At 37.7% G+C, this 22,458-nt stretch overlaps 1 protein-coding gene across 2 annotated transcripts in view; it reads left to right on the top strand.

The window, feature by feature from the left end:
* Positions 1-19,405, top strand: part of LOC120515878 (fatty acid 2-hydroxylase-like) — a 57,405-nt gene extending 38,000 nt beyond the window's left edge. For both annotated transcript variants that reach the window (XM_039737232.1, XM_039737231.1), the window contains exons 2-6: positions 3,638-3,780; positions 7,696-7,802; positions 12,325-12,497; positions 17,213-17,465; positions 19,203-19,405. In XM_039737232.1, the coding sequence (XP_039593166.1) occupies positions 3,638-3,780; positions 7,696-7,802; positions 12,325-12,497; positions 17,213-17,465; positions 19,203-19,267 (741 nt within the window). In that variant the 3' untranslated portion in view covers positions 19,268-19,405. The remainder of the gene's footprint in view (positions 1-3,637; positions 3,781-7,695; positions 7,803-12,324; positions 12,498-17,212; positions 17,466-19,202) is intronic.
* Positions 19,406-22,458: the final 3,053 nt, after the last annotated feature.

Raw genomic sequence — 22,458 nt, 5'->3', positions numbered from 1 at the left:
TGGCCTTTTGTTATGAGAAAAACAACACTAGCAGACAGTACAGTGTGAAGGAAAACAAGGTGAAGTTTTTGTGCCATGTGGCGGCTGGCCTGTGCCCTTACTGGGCCAGATGCCTCTATAATGGAAGGACCAGGGGAGAGAACACATGTACAGGTGGGAAACAGGGGAAGGCGTTTTCCACATGGAAAAAGAAAAAGAAATAAAAGCGTGTGTTGAACTTGTGTCCTGTGTCTCCTGTGTCGGGTTTGGGCCACAGGTATCACAACAAGAAGGAGGCATAAACCCTGGTTCCAGGTATCTTTCCATTACAAGCTGAATCTTTAAAAGAAGTGTTACTAGCATTACATTAAACACAAAATGCAAATCTTTTTTCTTACCCACATATAACAGCAGTGATAGTTACAGCATTTTTATATTTTTGCTTTTTTGCTGTTGTTTTTACACTGGGCACAATGCCCCTTTCTGTAAACGTATTTCACATTTGCCTAAATGTAGTGCTTTAATATGGAGTAGTTTCCAAATATAATTAGATACTGTTGTTAAGTGCTTGGAATTTGCCAGCGGTCCAGGATACTTGTTGCTCCACTTATCACAAAAGTGATTCAGATAATTAAAAGAAGGCTGTGTGGAGTAATGGCTGTGGCTTTGAATTTTAAACCCTGAGGTTGTGGATTCCAATCCTGCTACTGACACTGAGTGACCATGAGCAAGTCAGTTGACCCGCCTGTGCTGTAATTGGTAAAACAAAAGAAATGTTATCAATTGTATCTCAGTGTTCTAAGGTGAAGGTGTCTGACAAATAAGTAAGTAAAGTAAAGTAAAAAAAGGCCTACAGGACATGAGCTGCAAGCAGTCAGTGACGTTGATAGCCTTGATCTGACGGGTAGGTACAGGCTCCATTACAGAGCAGGAACCAACCATGCAGAATACAATATATGAAAATTTGTTTCAAGAACATTTGTGAGAAAAAAATATAAAAAAAAAAAAACACGAGGAAGAATTGGCCTGATTCTGCCTAGTTTCTTGGAAATACAGATCTGCTGGAAATCTCTGCATTTTGTTATTTATGTATTAAAAAAAGTTTTTTTCATTCCTACAGATGGTATATCATAAGCCTTATACATTCCTCCATAGGTTGTTATATTTATTTATTGTGCAAAAAATGCAAAAAAAAGAATGTGTTATTTCTCACGGGCTTATCAATGAAATATCACCACACAAATACTGTAATACAATTGCAAATTTTGTTCTTTAGCCTGTCTTTCATTCTATAACTAAAGGCCATGTCACATTAAACAACTTTTCGTCACTAATCGTCATATACGTACATAATCTTAGAATGTCAGAGGCAGTCTGCAGCATGCTCACATAAAGGGGGGTTGCCTAGTGTGACAAACCCAGTGTCTTGCTCCAAAAAAAAAACATCTTTAGTCATAGGAGTAGGCTTGTGAGAGGCAGGCCTGGGAGCTGACAACCATTGAATGTTCATGCAGAAGTAGAATGCACCTAATGCAGTGATGAGGAGTAAGCAACACGTATGTGTGATATCTTGTGTTTTACATACAACAACAGAATGGAAAAAAGGCAAAAGGGCAGAGTTTGTGCCCGTTAACCCATTGTACAGCACTGTACACATATTATTGGCTGTCACAAAAAGGGGCGAGCAAACGTTTGCGGGAAGGTCAACATGCAGTTGCCAAATATAAAATGGCCAGCAGTTTTCAGCTGTGTAAATTGACATGGTCTGGTGAAGAGATCAGCAACTGCAGTCGGAAAGTCAGACATACTCAGCGACTAGAAGTTGCATAATGTGACAACAGCTTTAGTAAGGTTTTGTTTCAAAGAATGTACATTTTGATGTCAGTGTCCTGTGTGCCTTTCAGTTCTAAGGTTTAAATCATTTGGTAAAACAAAGTTTCGCGTGGCAGGTTTTTCAAAAAGGTGATAATCTAGTTACAGTCCTAGTCTTCAAGGATATTGAAAATCTGAATGGTATTTGGATGTGGTCTTCTAGTTTCAATCATCATAGAGTAGTTTGGCACTGCAGATACTGACTCTATCTTTAAGACCCTTGATTTTACCGTGTTCATCTGTCCCTGAGCTTGTTTTGTTCAGCTTATGTTTGTTCAGTGTAATCAAGTCATTCACAGACACACATGCAGACAAGATGCCAGTTATGAGGCTGAACTTAACTCGGCATAGAATTTTTGACAGAATCACCAAATTTCCATTTACATGGAAGTAATAAGAATGGCCAAGAAATTGCACACTAAAGAGGAGATACAGAAGATGTTCACATTGACTACATGTAAAGCAGAAATAAGAATAGCAAGTATTAGTGTTTAATTGTGTTTTTGCCAGGACTTTTATTGCTGTTAAGTGGATTGAAGCACATAATAGAGGCCTGCAGATGGTAAACTCAGTGTAACACTGAACCATGACCGAGTAACAGCCGAAAGACTAAGGGCAGAAAGATAGCTGGCTCTGATAACTAGCTGACTTTTAAAGTACTACATTGGGGCTGATACTTTCAAAAGAAAGTCATTTATTTTTAATTTATTTATTTTTAATTGGATAGATTAATTTAACCTTAAGCATTATATAGAGATTAAGTGGAATGAAAATAAGTGGATATTACAGCATGCTAGCTAAAAGCTTGTTAACCCATGATACTGTATACGGGAGGAGTGGTGAAAGTAATACAGAGAATTTGATTTATTAATGTACTAAAACTGAGGAAGAGTATCTGTACATCCTGGTGAGCAGGTGGATTAATTAATTATTGACATTCTAAATTAATTAATCTAGAGATATACACATTTAGTAAATAAACCAATCAATATACTGTACACTGATAACAATTGATTGCATTTTTTTTTCTTCAAGATTTTGTGGTAACTAGCTGTGCCACTTGAAGGGGACTATTTTGGAAGAGATGGCAGTTGACAAAGCCTCTTGTTTTTCAGGCATTCCCTTTTAGTATTTGAAAATTAAAAATACTGCTCATGGTGACATAAACCATTAGCAGTGCTACCTAAAAGCTCCTGGAGACTAAGTTTAAAACTTAGGGCTGGCTACTGAATTTGTAGAGTTTGTATATACTCTGTGTCCCTGTTCACATTTTGAATATGCACTCGTTACAGTAGGGTCACTAATGACTCTGTTGGCCCTGTAAGAGTGAGTGTTAGTGTATGTGTGAGTGTCCCAATGCAGTGAATTTGTCCCCTATCCATGGTTGCTGTGTCATACTTCTAGGATAGGCTTCAGTCCCTGAAGACCCTGAAATGGACAAATAGGATTGTAGAAATGGACTGATGGATGGACAGATACTTGTACTTACAAACTGGTAAAGTGTTAGCCCATTTCAAACTTAGCATTGCTTATCCTCCATTTGGACACAGGGTTTGCAATAGCATCATGCTTTCTCTTTTATTTCATGGTTGTTTAATTGATTACATTCTGTTTTAAGATATTCATCCAACTCCATTGCTACCAAAAAGAGTACATTTCTGCATGTATTCTTTTCGTTGGTGTAACAAAATTTACTGTTCAAAAATTAAATGTATCAGTGTGAGTGAAATGTTTCTTTAAATAAGTTAAATAGTCAACCTACTGATGTACATTCATCTTCCATCAGGATCTTGTGGATTTTGATAAACCACTGTTATGGCAAGTTGGCCATCTTGGAGAGCGTTACACTGATTGGGTGCATCAGCCAACGAAAAAAAATATTCGCCTTTTTCATTCAGACCTCATGGAATATTGCTCAAAGACTGTCTGGTATGTTTTATTTATCTTCAGTAGTAATCTTGTGTCATTTTTGTTCATTTTGAATGAAAGGTTTTTGGAATCCAGTAGTGGTAGTAGCTTTAAAGGGTACTATTTGCTTTTAACCTAAAGTAATGAATAAAAGAGAAATCCAGTCTGCAAGATAAAGGAAATTTACAGAAGGCTTTCTGCACAAAATGAAGACAGTGTTTTACCACAGCAGAATGTTTACAAATAAGTTTAAAAATGGTTGGGCAAATGCTAAGTAAAAAGAAGTGGGACACCAGTCCACATCCACTACCAACACTGAGCAGGTTCATACTATGATTCTGGCGAAAAGCAGCAAGAACATTAACTTCTATAGCACATTTTCATACACAGGATGTACAGGGCATCCGGAAAGTATTCACAGCGCATCACTTTTTCCACATTTTGTTGTTACAGCCTTATTCCAAAATGGATTAAATTCATTTTTCTCCTCAGAATTCTACACACAACACCCCATAATGACAATGTGAAAAAAGGTTTACTTGAGATTTTTGCAAATTTATTAAAAATAAAAAAATTGAGAAAGCACATGTACATAAATATTCACAGTCTTTGCCATGAAGCTCCAAATTGAGCTCAGGTGCATCCTGTTTCCCCTGATCATCCTTGAGATGTTTCTGCAGCTTCATTGGAGTCCACCTGTGGTAAATTCAGTTGATTGGACATGATTTGGAAAGGCACACACCTGTCTATATAAGGCCCCACAGTTGACAGTTCATGTCAGAGCACAAACCAAGCATGAAGTCAAAGGAATTGTCTGTTGACCTCCGAGACAGGATTGTCTCGAGGCACAAATCTTGGGAAGGTTACAGAAAAATTTCTGCTGCTTTGAAGGTCCCAATGAGCACAGTGGCCTCCATCACCCGTAAGTGGAAGAAGTTCGAAACCATCAGGACTCTTCCTAGAGCTGGCCGGCCATCTAAACTGAGCGATCAGGGGAGAAGGGCCTTAGTCAGGGAGGTGACCAAGAAAGAACCTGATGGTCACTCTGTCAGAGCTCCAGAGGTCCTCTGTGGAGAAAGGAGAACCTTCTTGAAGGACAACCATCTCTACAGCAATCCACAAATCAGGCCTGTATGGTAGAGTGGCCAGACGGAAGCCACTCCTTAGTAAAAGGCACATGGCAGCCCACCTGGAGTTTGCCAAAAGACACCTGAAGGACTCTCCGACCATGAGAAACAAAATTTTTTGGTCTAATGAGTTTGGTGTGAATGCCAGGCGTCACGTTTGGAGGAAACCAGGCACCGCTCATCACCAGGCCAATACCATCCCTACAGTGAAGCATGGTGGTGGCAGCATCATGCTGTGGGGATGTTTTTCAGCGGCAGGAACTGGGAGACTAGTCAGGATAAAGGGAAAGATGACTGCAGCAATGTACAGAGACATCCTGGATGAAAACCTGCTCCAGAGCGCTCTTAACCTCAGACTGGGGCGACGGTTCATCTTTCAGCAGGACAATGACCTTAAGCACACAGCCAAGATATCAAAGGAGTGGCTTCAGGACAACTCTGTGAATGTCCTTGAGTGGCCCAGCCAGAGCCCAGACTTGAATCTGATTGACTATCTCTGGAGAGATCTTAAAATGGCTGTGCACCGACGCTTCCCATCCAACCTGATGGAGCTTGAGAGGTGCTGCAAAGAGGGATGGGCGAAACTGGCCAAAGATAGGTGTGCCAAGCTTGTGGCATCATATTCAAAAAGACTTGAGGCTGTAATTGCTGCCAAAGGTGCATCGACAAAGTATTGAGCAAAGGCTGTGAATACTTATGTACATGTGATTTCTCAGTTTTTTTATTTTTAATAAATTTGTAAAAACCTCAAGTAAACTTTTTTCATGTTGTCATTATGGGGTGTTGTGTGTAGAATTCTGAGGAAAAAATGAATTTAATCCATTTTGGAATAAGGCTGTAACATAACAAAATGTGGAAAAAGTGATGCACTGTAGGTAAAAGTCAAAGTGCTTCACAAAATGTCAAAGAAATAATTACAAGAAATAAAAAACAAGGTAAAAAAATGATGAATAAATAACAAAAAATAAATGAACACAGAAATGAATAAAGAAATCGATCAATAAAAAACGGATGAGGATTTTGGCCCCTGGTATATGTTCAGCCAGTTCAGCCCATAAAAAGCAGTTGTTGTTCTTTGGTGCAAATGGAGTGTCTGTGTTTACTCCTAGAAAACAACAAGAGAAACTAACTGATCAAGGTCCAGGCTTTACCATCATGACCACATGTGCACAAGGAAAGCTGCACCTTTAGCAAAAGCAACCAATATCAGAATATTCATGACCAAATAATGTTGCATAATCTAAATGTTAGGTATCCAGATGCATGCTGACAATGTCCTAAATGTCTATTTTAGCTAAAATATTGTTAAATAAACCATTTCTAGATAATCAATGTGTGCATGACAGAAAAGCAAGTTCAAAAAGCAATCAAGCTTTTGAACTGGAGATGTTTTCAATTTGGCATAATATGACCCAGTGGTTAGATATGCCACCTCAAAGATCCAACATCCTTGATTCAAATCCCACGTCTAGTTGCTCTTTGTGTGGGTCTTTCCCCAGGTAGTCCACGTTTACTTCTGCATACAAAACACTTGGAAATTTGGTCAATTTTCAGTTCCAAATTGGCCCAGTGTGTGCTTTTGGGTGTTTGTGCCTTAATGGGCCCTGCAGTGGACCAGTGCCTCATCCAGTGTTTGCTCCTGCCTTGTACTTAATACTTTTGGGATAGGCACTGGATCTCTTTGACTGTTAACTGGATTAAGCTGGTTTGAGAATGTTATGTTACAATTTTATTAGTCATTTTAACATAAAGCATGCTGCCTGAAGACAAACATATCCTGAACACTCACTTGACAGGAAAATGTAGAGTGTGCTGTGCTTGTGTACGAGGGCTGGTGTACCTCTTAATTAGTACACATGGAGACATGTCAGAAATATCATATTGGATTATACCGTTACAGTGTAAGCAGACTATAAATTCAGGAAAGTGGCTGATTGAAATGTCGTGAAGGAACACTGAGGTTCTGAGGAGAATAAGGTAGAGACATAAAAGTAGGTGTTAATTGAAAGCAAAAGAGAAGTACTGTAAATGAGCCAAAAAAAGACTGTTTGCTGCTATTATGTTATATCATTTAAAATAATCTGAGTGATTTAAGTCACTTGTGTTTGTTAACGTGCATCAGCATCTTGAAAACTATCTGAGAATAGCAGTGCGGTAGCATTAGAAGTGGGGGGGCATTAATTCATTAGGGCTCATAGTTATAACTATACTTTTTATATCCATGCCAGAAATGAGATTTTTTCAAGATAACAAAAAAATATTTTTTTATTTCAATTAAGAGCTGCCATATTCTTAGAATATTTTCTACTTTTTTTTTTTTGACATTTTTGGATATCATGTTATATGTCTGTGACGTGTTCCTGTTGGAGTGCTGCAGTGGCATAGTGTCTTCACAAAGCAGAGTAACCCACTGTCCCACAGGTTATTCATTTTTAAAATATGATGATGACTCAATTTGGAATTACAGTCCAGTAGAAAAACAGCTGACTCTTTTGTTTACACATAAGCACTTTGAGACAGTCTTCTGTAGCATCAGTCACTAATGTGATCAAACAATGTCTGGAAAGGTTTCTAGAAACACAGTAAAAACACGGCAACTTTTATCTGGAAGGTAGTACAACTCCGGTACAAGCTTCCATTTCAAATATTCCCAGGCAGCAAAACCAACTGTCCTACTGATCATTACATACTGTATAATATGGAATCATATGAAAATGCTTCAAGAAACCCAATTTGTTTGTCAGTAAGCTGGCAGTTTAAATATAAACTGATATCATAGTAATTAAAAAACTGTGCTTTGAAATTTCAGGTATGTCATACCAGCTGTCTGGATTCCCATAGGCATCTGTTGTAGCTACATTTGCTTCAAAGAACTTGAGAAAAGAGAGACAAAATTGTTTGCAAGCATGACAGAAGGTAAGGAGTGCAGTTTCTGTTTTGATTACAAATTTTGGGAATCATTAAGGCCTTTCTGGTGTTACATTTGTAACTGTTTTTACAGCATGTCTTGGATATTGCTTATTAATTTATAACTCCAGAATCCTGGGTTCAAGTCCCATAGCAGTCACTAACTTTGTGGAATTTTAGTTTGGATTTTCTCCCACATCCTAAGATTGGCTGAACAGTCTAACACTCTTTGGGGACTTCTCTGCTGTGCAAAAATGAGACATCAGTTTTAAAATGTTGCTTGTGATGCAGAATTCATCACTAACTATTGAAAGTGGTTGCCAGGCTAGGTTGCAAAAGTGAAAAAATGGTGCTAATTTTAAAAGCTTATATTTGAAAAATTTAAGATCCAATGCAATTTTATGTAAGCTTGCTTTACCTACTACTTTACTTTACAGCATTTCACTCTGAAGTATTTATCACTTAATGCGCTCTGTGCACTCCTTCATTGTGTCATATGGCTTATTCAGACCTAGCGAACAAGGATTGGGGCAGTGTAATTCAGTTTATTTAGCAATTGTTTAAAAATAGTTTCACAGCTAAAAGCATTTCTTAATTAGCAGTTTAAGTTTGAAGTGCAAGGTGGTTATTTGTAAAAGACGACAAGTTGCAATGAAATACACCCTTCATTTACTTGTTAATCCTTCTGTCTTATATTTGAATGAAAAAAGAAATCTAATTATTACAAAATATATACTGGTGTTTTTAACGGTTCTATTAACTTTGCAGTGCTTTAAAGAAACAATCAAAAAGAAGTGAACAAATTTGTAAGAAGAACGATGTTTGAGTGAAAGTTGTTGAAAGTTTGCCTATTCTGCCCAAATCAACTTTGTAGCAGTTAGTGTATCTTTCGTCTTCACATAATTTAACTTACTTAGACACAGAAGACATATTGGGATCTTTTCAGCTCTTCACATTTGCCTCTCCAAAGGAACTAAAGCAGACTTTTAACATTCCTGTTACATGCACACCTTTGTGTTGAGCCCAGTTGTGACAGTATTTTACACCTTGTTTCACTTCCATAATAGAAAGCCAGTAAGCACAGTGCGCATGTTAACATTTTATTTTTATCATAAAACAGACTAGTGATTGGCAAGTTATGTGCTGATCCAGGCCCGTCGCAACAAGGCAGGCAAACCAAGCAATTGCTTGGGGCCCCGAGCTGGCCTGGGGCCCCAAGACAACGACTGGTTAAGAATACAATGCAGCGACAAACTGTGTGAGCGCCCCATTGATAGTGAATGCAGTAAAGTGCAATGACACTGTTATCGGGATCCCCTCCAAGGGGGCCCCTCGCTGACAGCAGCCAGCCAACCACGCGATCTCTGCTGCCGGCAAAATACAAAACTTCCTCGGCAGTCATGAAGCGGAATTATGCTTCAGGAAGCCAAAAAAGAAAGAAGAGAAAGGAAGAGGAGGATAAGAAAAAACAAGACAGTGGTAAGTGATAAATTACACACATAAAATAGCTCTACTTGTCTTGTACAAATGGTGCAATTTTGCAGCAGGTAGGCTAGCAGAAATATGTACAGTATGGCTATGCTGTGGTTCCTTTGCCTGCGTGCGTGCGTGCGGGGGGCCCCCAAATTCCTTCAAACGGCCCTGTGCTGATCAGCCAATTATGCATTTTGAGCAAAACCCAAAAAAAAATGGTGCATCGCTTAATTGCCTGACATTCTTGGCAACCAAGGGCCAAAAAGTGGTTGCCAATTGCCTCACAATGCTTGCCAGTGGCAACCTGGCAACTATTAATGTCAAAACACATGGTGTAAATCAGTCAGTTATTTTGGGAGCAAGCATTCTTGGAGAGGAGGCAATTTTTGTAACTCTGATCACAGGTTTTTGGTTGTATGGCATCGGTTTTGTGTGCTGACCAAAAAGGTTTGAACGAATGGAAAATGATTTGTCAATGTTTTTACTTTTGGGTTCATAGTTGCAATAATTCCATACAGTCAAAATGTTAGTAGTTAAAAAATTAAACATTCCCATATTCAACTAGATTTTTTTATGGGTGTAGGTAGTAAACCAAAAGGTTTGATCGTCAATAAGGTATTTTCTGAAACAACAATTTCAGTTTGAGCTGAATTTCAAAAACATCTTTCTGTTAGTAGAGTCAGGCTAAAAATTCTGGGTGCTACATGTGTGATTGTGTTGTGTGTGTGACACTGATGACTATATCTTATATTTAATATTTATTAAACTTTCATATTTGATGTTAAACAGGCAAAGCATGTTGAATTGTTCAAATAAGTGGCTGCTATTCCTTGTGTTTATAAAGCCTTCTATTAACAGCATAACCAAGGGCCTTCTTCACATGTCCTAATTAAGAAGTTTTCATCTCTCTAAGGTTTTCTTTTTATACACCACTTGTAATGTTTGTTTAGTATTTTAAAAGTATTATCATGATTTTTTTCATAATGCATACTAGAATTTCTAAGGCCATAGTTGCAACCAAGAATTGGATTTAAGGAAGAAGAGAAGGATATGTTATGTTAGAGTTTTTAAGCAGAAAATGTCTTTTTACTCGAGGTGATGCAGTTTTCTGCTGCTTTCCAAATAAATTCTACTGATACATTATGCTTGGGATTAAACATTTGAATAATAAGGACTGAATATTTAATGTTTTTCTAATGGTTTTGAATGTTTCCATTGATTTTAGAAATTGTGCTCCATTTCTGGGATGTTCAACTTTTTGTAAAACACAGGAGCACGAGGCAGGCTGTTGAAATTTAATATATGTTGGCATAATAATGATTTGCTTAAATGATCAACCCAAAGTCCATCTTGAAGAATGAGTAATCCCTCTACTAAATCAAAAGTAATCCTGAAAGTTGAGAATGTCCCACCTGCTCAAGCCCAGCTCAATATGAGTGTGAGCAGCTTCTTTGAATTTGAGCTTATCTTCTGTTTTCATATAATCTACACAGTATTTTGTTAGACGTTGTCTTGTTTTTTATTTAGAAAAACAATAAAAGGAACAGGGTGGCGCAGTGGTAGCGCTGCTGCCTCGCAGTTAGGAGACCCGGGTTCGCATGGGTTGCATGTTCTCTCCGTGTCTGTGTGGGTTTCCTCCGGGCGCTCCAGTTTCCTCCCACAATCCAAAGATGTGCAGGTTAGGTGGATTGGCGATTCTAAATTGGCGTGTGTGTTCTGCGGTGGGTTGGCACCCTGCCCAGGATTTGTTCGTGTCCTGTGTTGGCTGGGATTGGCTCCAGCAGACCCCTGTGTTCGGATTCAGCAGGTTGGAAAATGGATGGATAAAAGGAATATATTACTTTTGCAATAATGACAACAGTTATCTGACAATTCAAATTTATAAGTTTAGTGCGAAAGTTGAAATCACACTGTACCTTGAAAAGCTTGTTTTACCTAAAAATATCAAATTACTGCTGAAATTGGCGTGAGAGCTTTTGTTTCCTGAAGACCTTTGTTACTGACATTAGCATTAAAGGGAAAGCAAATTTATTGAACAGATTCATATGTTCATTCTTTAAATTCTAAATGGAGCACTGCATGTGAATTAACTGACTGATGTTTTTAATTGGGGCAGCACGGTGGTGCTGCTGCCTCGCAGTTAGGAGACCCGGGTTCGCTTCCTGGGTCCTCCCTGCGTGGAGTTTGCATGTTCTCCCCGTGTCTGCGTGGGTTTCCTCCCACAATCCAAAGACATGCAGGTTAGGTGGATTGGCGATTCTAAATTGGCCCTAGTGTGTGCTTGGTGTGTGCTTGGTGTGTTTGTGTGTGTCCTGCGGTGGGTTGGCACCCTGCCCGGGATTGGTTCCTGTGTTGGCTGGGATTGGCAGCAGACCCCCGTGACCCTGTGTTCGGATTCAGCGGGTTGGAGAATGGATGGATGTTTTTAATTGTCAACACATACAAGAATACAGCAATAGGAACAAGGTTAAATTATTGTCAAGAAAATGAAAACTTATAAAAGGAAAAACCTACAACACATACTTGTTTTCAGGGCTGCTATTTATAAGGAGAAAGAGAAAACAGCTGTGAGGAGAGTAGACACAAAACTAAAGGGAAAGGAGGAACCTGGTGGTGACTGAAGCAGAGAACATAAAGGCTTAGGACAGTACAGAACAGCAATTGTTAATCTGTTAACAGAGCTTTTACTCTGTTTGTTCTGATGCAGAAAGGGGATTCCAGAAGTCACAAGTATGCAAACAGTCCGGCTTTACTCTTAAATGTATATATTGTTCTAATTACTTTTAATAGTTTTCTTTCTCACTGTGAACCCTTGGCAACTTTGAGACTTATGCATCCACAAATAAGGAAGAAAATCTTTAATATGATTTGTTAACTGGCACACCTGTTTTAGAAAAGCAATTTGTTTCATTATATGTATGATAAGAAACATATTAGTACATTTTGGAAAGCATGTGGTATAAATCCGGCTTAACTCAACTTAGACAAACCTATATCAACTTATTTTTTAATGTATGAACTTATGAAAACACTTTTCCTGATGTTGCTGTTGTTTCAGCATGGTCAGTGCCAGTGCAGGAATACTGGTTCCCTTTTCTCTTCCTACTGGGAATGTTCACATGGTCCTTAATGGAATACCTCATCCACCGCTTTCTATTTCATACCATGCCACCTTCAAACAGCTACTTTCTGATAACGCTACACTTTCTTCTGCATGGCCAGCACCACAAGGTATGGAAATTACAATGTTATATACACTTTGTGCCACTGTATAACATTTACAAAAATGTATTTTACACTGATAGTATAAATTTCCCTGAAACATTTAAAGCCAATATTATTTTATCTTGATTTTGTGTTTGGAGCAGACTCTAGATAAACTATACGACAATTAGTAAATTGTTTTGCCTTCAATTTTTACACTGTTTTTCCTAAGGTAAAAAGAAAACTTTCAAAGAAGCCCACCAAGGTGCCTAAATCCTATTAGACCTGGAAAGTTGTGAACAATGCCGAGCCATGTTGTTTAGAATAACATGATTACAGTGCCTATAAAAACTGATAACCCTCTTAGACGTCTTCACACAGACTTCTTTGACAGACACCATTGACTCACAATGGATGGAATTTGGCTTGTTTGACACCAATCAGCAGGAAACGACACTTTAAAGTCAAAGTTGAAACAGATCTCTGCAAAACAGTCTTAATTATTTGCAAAACAAATTACACAAGTGATTTATCCTCTTGAAGTCACTACTTAGTAGATGCATTTTTGACAGCCATTATAACCTTGATTCTGTGTCTCTATGAAGATTACACATCTAAACACTACAGTTTTTTTTTCCATTCTCCTTTGTAAATTTAGTTAAGCTTTGTCATTAGTGAACTACCTCTTTCAAGTCCAGCCACAAATTCTCAGTTGGATTGAGATCTGGACTCATGAGTTGGCCACTAACCTTGCTGTTTTCAATACCATTCCTGTGAACTTTGGCTTTATACTTAGGGTCATTGTCTTGAAGGAAAATAAATCTTCTCCCAAGGAAAAGGTTTCTTGCTGACTGCATCAGGTTTTCCTCCAGGATGATTTCTCTGTATTTTGCTGCATTTGTTGTAACCTCTACCTTCACAAGCTTTCCAGGGCCTCCTGCAGAAAAGATTTCCCACAACAAAATGCTGCCACCACCGAGGTTCACAGTAAGGAAGGCTGAGTTTTTCATAATGTGGACTGTTTAGCTTTCTCCAAACATGGGATTTTAGTCTGATGGTCAAAAGGCTCAATTGTTGCCTCATCAGACCATAGAACCTTCTTCTGGTTGACTTTAGAGTCTTCCATGTGCTTTCTGGCAAACTCTAGCTGAGATGTCATGGTCATGTGCATTTGTTTCCTAAACAGTGGCTTACCCTTTGCCAATGTCCACTAAAGGTGCCACTGGTGAATCACCAGTCTGCACAATCTGTACCATCTGAGCCACTATAGCTTGTCATTCTTTCAGAGTTATCATAGGTCTCTTGGTGTAATCTGCTTCTTGCATGATTATGGGCGGCCTGTCCTACCAGATTTACAGCTGTGTCATACTCTGTCCATTTCTTAATAACTGATTTAACTGAACTCCAAGGGATAGTCGGTGATTTTCTTGTCTCCATCCCTTGACTTGTTCTTTTTATTCAGCTAGGAGTGTTTTTTTGTCTTCATTGTGTAGATTAGGCCATCATACTGACTCATCAAAACCTGGAACTTTCAGATAAGGAGCATTTATACCACCATTATTTGAAACCCTTTGACTACAGACAGGTGATCTCCATTGCAAATCCAATGTGTATAACAATAAAAATCTGAAAACTTCAAAGGGGAATAAATATATTTTATAGGCTCTGTAGATGTTAAACATGTACTATGTAAAAGTTAGTTTAATTAATTTTATTAAAAATATATTAATAAATTACAATTAAATATTGTATTCACATAGTTTAGTTTTACAAAAAAGAAAATTTACAAACATACGTGCTTAAAATTTGCTCAATCTAATTCAGAGCTGTGGGAGGACTGGGGCCTATCCTAGCAACATTGAAAACTAAACAGGAAGCAGCTCCGAACAAGGAGCCAGACAATGGCACTTACCCACACTCACATGGTGCAAGTTTACAGTTGACAATTAGGCTGACAGAAACAATGTGGGAGGCCATTTTTGAATTTTAAATGAAATTCCAGTAATTCACCAAATATTTTTAAAAAATCTTGTTAAGGGTGTGGCATGCTAAAAAAATTGCCTATATAAAATAGTATAGAAGGGCGGCACAGTGGCGCAGTGGCTAGTGCTGCTGCCTCGCAGGTAGGAGACCCAGGTTCGCTTCCCAGGTCCTCCCTGCATGGAGTTTGCATGTTCTCCCCGTGTCTGCCTGGGTTTCCTTCCACAGTCCAAAAACTGGCAGGTTAGGTGCATTGGTGATTCTAAATTGTCCCTAGTGTGTGTGCCCTGCAATGGGCTGGCACCCTGCCCGGGGTTTGTTTCCTGCCTTGAACCCTGTGTTGGCTGGGATTGGCTCCAGCAGACCCCTGTGAAGCTCTAGTTAGGATATAGCAGGTTGGATAATGGATGGATGAAAATAGTATAGAAACCAAGACACATACTATATAAAAAAGCAATTCAGTTGTTATTTTCTACAGTTTGAAATCTTACAGCCAGTCCAAAATACAGTATATTTTTTACTAGCCAAAGTACTCAGCATTGCCCAGGTATATTTGTTAAGGAAAGGAAGCAAAGTTTTATGTTTTTTTCTTTTTTAAATAGTGACCGTATTGTTATTGCTAGCTGTCCTAACCATCATCCGTACTGACTCTTTATTAATGTCTCTGCTCTCATGAGTCAAGAATGTCTCTTTTTGGGTCTGATTGAATCCCAGCATTGTGGTAACTCCTTGCTGGGCTGTAACCACAAACGCTGTCATGTCCTTGCTGTTCAAGGTGGACAGTTCATAGTGCTTCAGTTATGAAGAAAATGTGAAAAAGCAGCAGTTAAAACAACACCCCCTTTGATCCTCCCTTGTGTTGTGCTGCACCTCCACTCTCGATCAAGCCTTACTTACCAGTCCACTGCAAAAGCACATAATGTTACATAAGGTTAAACTCTGGTCATTTTGACTTCTAGTCTGTTTGGGTGCTTCACTTGTTCTGAGGCAGCAAACTGTAGCACATATTGAAGAATAAACCCACTGGGACTCCCCCCAGGGTAAAGAATTTGGGTTCCGAAGTAGTCTGTCTTGTCTGTATGGTCCTAGAACGCAACTATGTAAAATGTGGTCCAGATCGGTCAAAGGGTGTAGGACTGTACAGGGAACAGACAGACATTCTATTTTATATATAGACCAGGCTGACCCGCCTTTTAAGGCGACCGACTTTTAAGTTGACCACTTCTTAAGGCAATTCAATATGTAGATCAATTTGGTATTTTATACAAACTCATTAATTTGGTTATATTGCATTTGAGCGGTATTACTTTAATACTCGTAGTTTCTGTTATTTTTGTGATGAAATGTAAACTTTTTTTCTATATTGAGGTTGCCCTTTGGAACCCCCCTGATATTTATTACGCGGTGTGGCATTTGTACTCCATCCCCAGAGGGGACTGGGCGGTCTTGTGGTCTGGAACCCCTACAGATTTTATTTTTTTTCTCCAGCCTTTGGAGTTTTTTTATGTTTTTTCTGTCCACCCTGGCCATCGGACCTTACTTATTCTATGTTAATTAATGTTAACTTATGTTTATTTTTTATTGTGTCTTCTATTTTTCTATTCTTCATTTTGTAAAGCACTTTGAGCTACATTTTTTTTGTATGAAAATGTGCTATATAAATAAATGTTGATTGATTGATTGATTGATCAACATTAATTATTTCCAGAGACATAATTTTGTCTATTTTTCCATCGCATTGCGCACAAAAGCAAGGGAACGATGGGAGCACCAGAACTCTGCTCACATCATGTCACTTCGTACCGCAAGCTGCAAGTAGTAAGTCTGTGATAAGCTGAATACCGCTACGCTTTCCACTCACGGGACGGAAGGACAATCCTGATCGCTTTTATATAGTAAGAAAGAAGACGAAATCGCACAGTCTGGAGTAGAAAATATCTTTTACCTAGAAAAACGAAACTACAAATCCCATCGTGCATTGCAAAATGGACGGGCGTGTGAAACTCAGCCTGCGTAGCACTCACGGGACGGAAGAACAATCCCGACCGCTTTTATATAGAAGGATTATCTAACATGAACATAACATTTTAATTTGAACTATCCAGAAATTAAAAATTGTAGTTGATACGTAAATGGATTCATGAAAGAGTGAGCTTATCAGATATAAGCATATGTACAGCTATAAATGTTAATGCTGTAATGGTTGCCATCTAGCTCCCCTAACCATAAGCAGAAAATGACAGCATGCTTTGCTTGTTTTTTTTCCCATAGGTCTCCTAAAATACACTGTTCTGTACAGCAAAAAAGAGATGAAAAAAAGACTGATACACAGGCTTAATAAAGTTGTATTTTTTAAAAATCAGCACCACAGTTTACCTACTACTGAATCTCATGTGATCTTCAGTTTTAAAATGTATTTGTTATTCATCACTGGATCATTCTTAGCTTTCCTTGATATATAAATTTACTGAGCAAGAGATGGGAGACTGGGTTTTAAAAGTTGGGGCCACATTATTGTATAAGCCCCTACATTTCCTAGTGTATATATTAAAAAACATGAAGTCATTAAGTCATCTTGAGGTGGCTGGCAATTATTTTAGAAAGATTACAACTTTTAACTCTGACAGAATTGAGACCTCAGTCTTTGCATGTTTTGTCAGAGCTACAGTTGGTCTGATTTCATGATTTCAAAGAATGATACGTAATTGTATGCTGTATACCATTACAGTATTAAAAACTCATTTTCTTTACTTTCATTCCAGGCTCCATTTGACAGATCCCGGCTCGTCTTTCCTCCAGTACCAGCCTCAGTTTTTGCTCTTTGCTTCTACTTGATATTTCGGTTGCTCCTTCCACCGGCAGTTGGCCTGAACATTTTTGTTGGGGGCTTGTTTGGCTACATTATTTATGATTTGACTCACTATTACCTGCACTATGGCTCGCCAAAGAAAGACAACTACTTCTACAAGCTGAAGATATACCATATAAAACATCACTTTAAATATCAGAAATCAGGTATGTTAAACCAGGAATAATTTGGCTTTTTATGTTTGTGTGTGTCCTGCGGTGGGTTGGCACCCTGCCCAGGATTGGTTCCTGCCTTGTGCCCTGTGTTGGCTGGGATTGGCTCCAGCAGACCCCCGTGACCCTATTCGGATTCAGCGGGTTAGAAAATGGATGGATGTTTATTAAAATTAATTTAATGAATTTACAAACATATATTGCAGTCATGAACTGTATTGGTAGCTGCAAAAAATGCTTACATTTCATTTAGTATTAAAATATTTTCTTTGGAGGTATATTTAAAAACGTAGCCTTTGTTTTCCTGTTTAAAATCTGTTTAATGCTGTTAGCTTTACATTTCTGTATTGCTTGATCCGAGTCAAGCTTGTGAATCCACTTTAATTTCCTTCAGTTTTACAGATGGTTGTTTTATGCATCTGTCTTTCAATTTGGCAAGTACAACAAAACCATTCCTTAAACCTAAAACAAAAAAGGCTGGATATATTTTCTGACATACCCATTGTGTGCGTTTTTTTTTGTTTTTTTTTACTTACTTGTAAATGGAAGTTTGACGATGGCTTCAAAAATTGTCTATTGATTCAAGATCAAACGATAAACAAAAAAGAGAAAAATATCCCGAACAATATGCAAACAGAAATGCAAAAAAGCAAAGTTTATAGAATGTAAGTTGGAGGATGAAGTAATTAATAACATTCTTTGCATAAATTACAGAAGATACTGGAAACTGCAGTAATGGGTAGGGATAGTCATCGTACTTCTATTTTGTAGAATTTTGTCATTATATTGGGGCAGTCAGCACTGCAAACTACCTGACAGGCTGGCAAGTTAAATAGTTAAAGTACAGAGGTACTAGAGACTTATTTTGTTTTAGTGCCACTCAAAGATAGGTTTGCGCTTAGGTAGCATAACATTGATTAAATCTTCTTACAGAAACGTGAAATGAAAAAAAAAGAGCACAATTTTTATCTTTGCCATTTTTATCTAGCATTGCACCAGGACTGCCATAACCACCAAAAGCCCCGGCCTACCCCGTTTCTTCCCATTCCCCTGGATCTGTGTCATTATGTATAACTCAAGAAAATGAACACCAGTATGAGGTGACTGCCTCGTTGCCTGCCCTGGATGCAACAATATTTTTAACACGTTAAACTGGCCACATTAATTGCAAAAATTAACATGTTAACTTTCCCAGGCCTACTTATAAGCAATTGAAATTTTAAATGTTTTATTCTTTTTTGTCATACTTTTCCAGAATATTAATACTTCAAAAAATATTCCATTGGAGTTAAGTGTAAATAGCACTAGATGGAGCCATTGAGAAGAACAAATCAAAGGCAGTGAAGTTCATTTTTACATAAGCATAATTCACCAAGAAAAAGCCTTTCATGTACTGCATTAGTAATCTATGCACACAGCTTTATCTCTAGAAAAGTGAAGACAGGCCTAGGTTTCCACTCAGAGTACACATCCACTTGTTTTATTTTCTGAAAAGGATCCTCTCTAAAATTAAGCAAACATTTATTGAGACATACCTGATGAAGTGGCCAAACCCTCAACAGGTAGGTCAACAGTAAAAGCAACCAGTCCTCTTCTCTGTCATTTCACAGTCTTCTGTCAAGTCAATCTCTGTATTTTCTGTAAAGAAATAAGACATATGTAATAAAGAAACAGAAGTATCTTTGAGAAGTCTCAATAGTTGTTTCTTTATATTTCTATTTTCACCATTAGGATTTGGAATAACAAGTCAGTTTTGGGACTACCCCTTCAACACTCTGATACCAGAAACATCCTGAGCAGTTCACGAGAGGCCTTGTCAGACTGATCTTAAATCACTAACCTATTCCACCTTGGAGCACAAAATCCAGCTTTGATTCCCGAAGTGGTAATTTTTTTTCAAGCTAACTGTTTAAAACTTAGTTTTTATTTATATATTTAAAAAAAATTGTATTAAAAAACAATATTTATGTTGTATTATTATTTCAAATTAGTGGATAAATAGCATTCTACATGAAGGGAAGTTTGACCTTAAAACACTTAAACCATAAAGACTTTTTGTAAAGATGTTACGGGATGAACAACTTCTTAATATCATATTATTTAACTAGTGGCCACAGGTGCATTACTAATAATGTTAGATGCTGCAAAAAATAAATGAATATGTTTACAAATAATTGAGTCTGTACATATTTTCACTTTTTGTTTTAAATGGGAAATATTACACTGTGTTTAGTCAGGTTTTCAATTACTGTACATTTTCTTAATCAAAGAGAAGAATTAAGAAGAGGAAAATCTAATGTAGCCGAATATGAAAGGTAACAGCTGTCAGCACAATGCAATATTCGGGAAGACTAGAGTCATGTCAGTTCTACTTGGATGATTTAAAAGGATACCTCTTTATTCAACGTACTTTTGATATCTGATTCAGAATACTCTTTGCTGCATTATATATTATTGATTTGGACATTTCAAAACTTCCATGCATCCATTGTATTCCACTTAATCCAGTTGCAGGTTTGATGGTAAGTAAGCCTGACCAGTATGTGTCTGAGGAGTCTGGAGTCCACGCAGGCTGTGTATGGCCCAGGACTCAGACTGAGGCGTCTGGTGGTATGAGGCAGCACCACTGTACTCTGGCCTACTCTATTTCAAATCTGTTCACTTTATTTACATTTCTATAATTTAAAAAGGCAATGTTTTGTCCAAGAAAACTGTAAAGTGTTAGGAAAAAGAAATTAGTACAACATTTTTAAGGTTGCATTTTTAAACTGAATTAAAATTGAAAGAACAGAATAAACTAATTGCTGTATTTGGCAGCAAAGTGATAAACTTGATAACATACTTAGTGAAAGATGGAGAATATGCTAAAGCTGGCATGTGTGGAATATAATTACATTCAAGTGTTTTTAACAAGTGGCATCACTTTCATGTACATGCAATGATAATAATGTCTAAAAACAACGAAGAAATGAATGAACACTGACCTACACACACTAAATGTTTACCGTGCTTAACAAAAACAAATAAGAAGTTTTTGGTGAATAAATTGTCTTTAAGGATGTATTAACCCAAAAGCCATAATGTTTTGCTTAAAAACTGTGTTGACTGCTTATTACTGATGATCCAGGCAAAAATGCTTACAGGGTAAGTTTGGTATTTTTCAAGACAAATTTGTTTTTTAACAGTTATGGTGTGTATAAGTTAATTTGCCGTATAAAATTGTGTTCTAAGATGAAACATTATTTTACAGATTTTTTAACTACTTGGGTCACAATCTTGTCAAATATGTCCATCTGGAATCAGTAAAGTTTTCAATTTAACAAAACGTGGCTTACATGATTCTAAAGTACGCTTGTGACAACAAAAGTAAACTGGAAGTAATAAACTTTACGAGAGATTCTTGGTAACATTTTCTTAACCGAAGCATACATATCATGTTTGCCTCTCTACTTGCAACAGCTATTTTGAGATTTTCCACAGGTACACCCTCAGTTCGCCAAATGTTTGTAGCTTTAGGCCGCAAATCTTTCTACTTTTTTCTTTGTGGCTCAGTTTCTTTAATGGTTATTATTATGTTTTGGCCAGGTTTCCTTCCCTGGCTTATGCGTATGCTCCCTTTCTTTGTCATTTTCTTTAATTCTTCAGTCTGAATTATTTAGTTTTTGTTATTCACATTAATATTATTATCTCTCTATTTTAAAAAAATCTTGGGAGGGAGACAAGGGAGACGAGACGTGATCTTTTTGGAAGACACTTTGATGTCCCTCGAGACAAAAAGACAGCCACTCTACAGGCTTGTAAATGATCGATACGCAGAATGAAAAGAAGAAAACGCAGCTCGCAAGAAGCAGGAGAAAGACAGCAGCTGATCCGACCGCATCTCCTTAGCGTGCATTCAGCCTCCCCTTCACAACGCGAGCAGCGTAATACGACCCGCGAGAAAGAGATTTAACCATTCCTGGGGCCAGAAATAAAGGACAAAGAGTAGATGACAAAGTAGAACATCATAAAGAATTCAGAAATGTTGGCGTGGTACACATGCACAGCAGGTTAGAGATAATGGAAGTACAAAAATTCCAAAGTCTCAAAAAAAGATAGGAAAGATTGAATTAGCACAAAACAAACGGAAATTATTACTTGGTGAAATAACGGAACAGCGAAAAGACATTGAATATAAACTTTAAGTCAGAGACTTGTAGATCGTCTAATTCGTGTTGCCAGCGAGAATTAAAAGATTCCAAAAATGTTGTTGCGGTATGAAGTCCAGTTAGATGGAGACTTTTAACATGAGATTCTTTCAAGTCATGCCCTGCTTACAACTGTTTTCAAACAAGACCACGGTCATCTAACCTCAGTCGTGTGAATGCTTTTGTCAGACACGTTTCCTGCGCTCTCAGCTCTTATAAATTTTAACAGGACAATAATTTTATTTGTTCAAGATGACACGTCAACGACAAAGCAAAAAAGAAAGAGCATGGACAAACATTTGAGAAAGTTGTTCTATTTATTAGAGAGAAAAAAATGATATCAACTCAAAGGCAGTTATAAGTTGCATTGTCATGATGTAAGTCCAAACACGGAATCAAAATTAAATGCAATCTTGAAGAAAAGTTAATTCCAAATATTGTTTTTAAAGTAAAAGTGAAAATAATGCATATGTAACAATTCCAATGAAAATAACAATCTCTTTAAATTGTATATCCGGGAAAACAAACCCGGGAGTGGGCGGGTGAAGAGAGCAGGGGGCGGAGCCCCCTAGTATTAATTTATTATTTAGTTGTGTATGTTTTGTGTATTATAGTTTTTCTTCTGTTTAACAATATGTATGTACTATGTCTTTAAATATCTTTATGTTGTCTATGTTTTGTGGGTGGTTCCCCAAGATGTAGGGCCATCTGTACATCACAGTTGGGGGACGACTCCCAACCCCAAAAAGCCTCATGGGATATGCAGTCCTTCGCGGTTCATTAAATACGCTTTGGATGTT

The sequence above is a fragment of the Polypterus senegalus genome, chromosome 15, assembly GCF_016835505.1.
Source record: "Polypterus senegalus isolate Bchr_013 chromosome 15, ASM1683550v1, whole genome shotgun sequence".
Classification (NCBI taxonomy): Eukaryota; Metazoa; Chordata; class Cladistia; order Polypteriformes; family Polypteridae; genus Polypterus; species Polypterus senegalus.
Note: the sequence above shows the minus strand (reverse complement) of the source record. Positions and strands in the feature narration are given on the sequence as shown.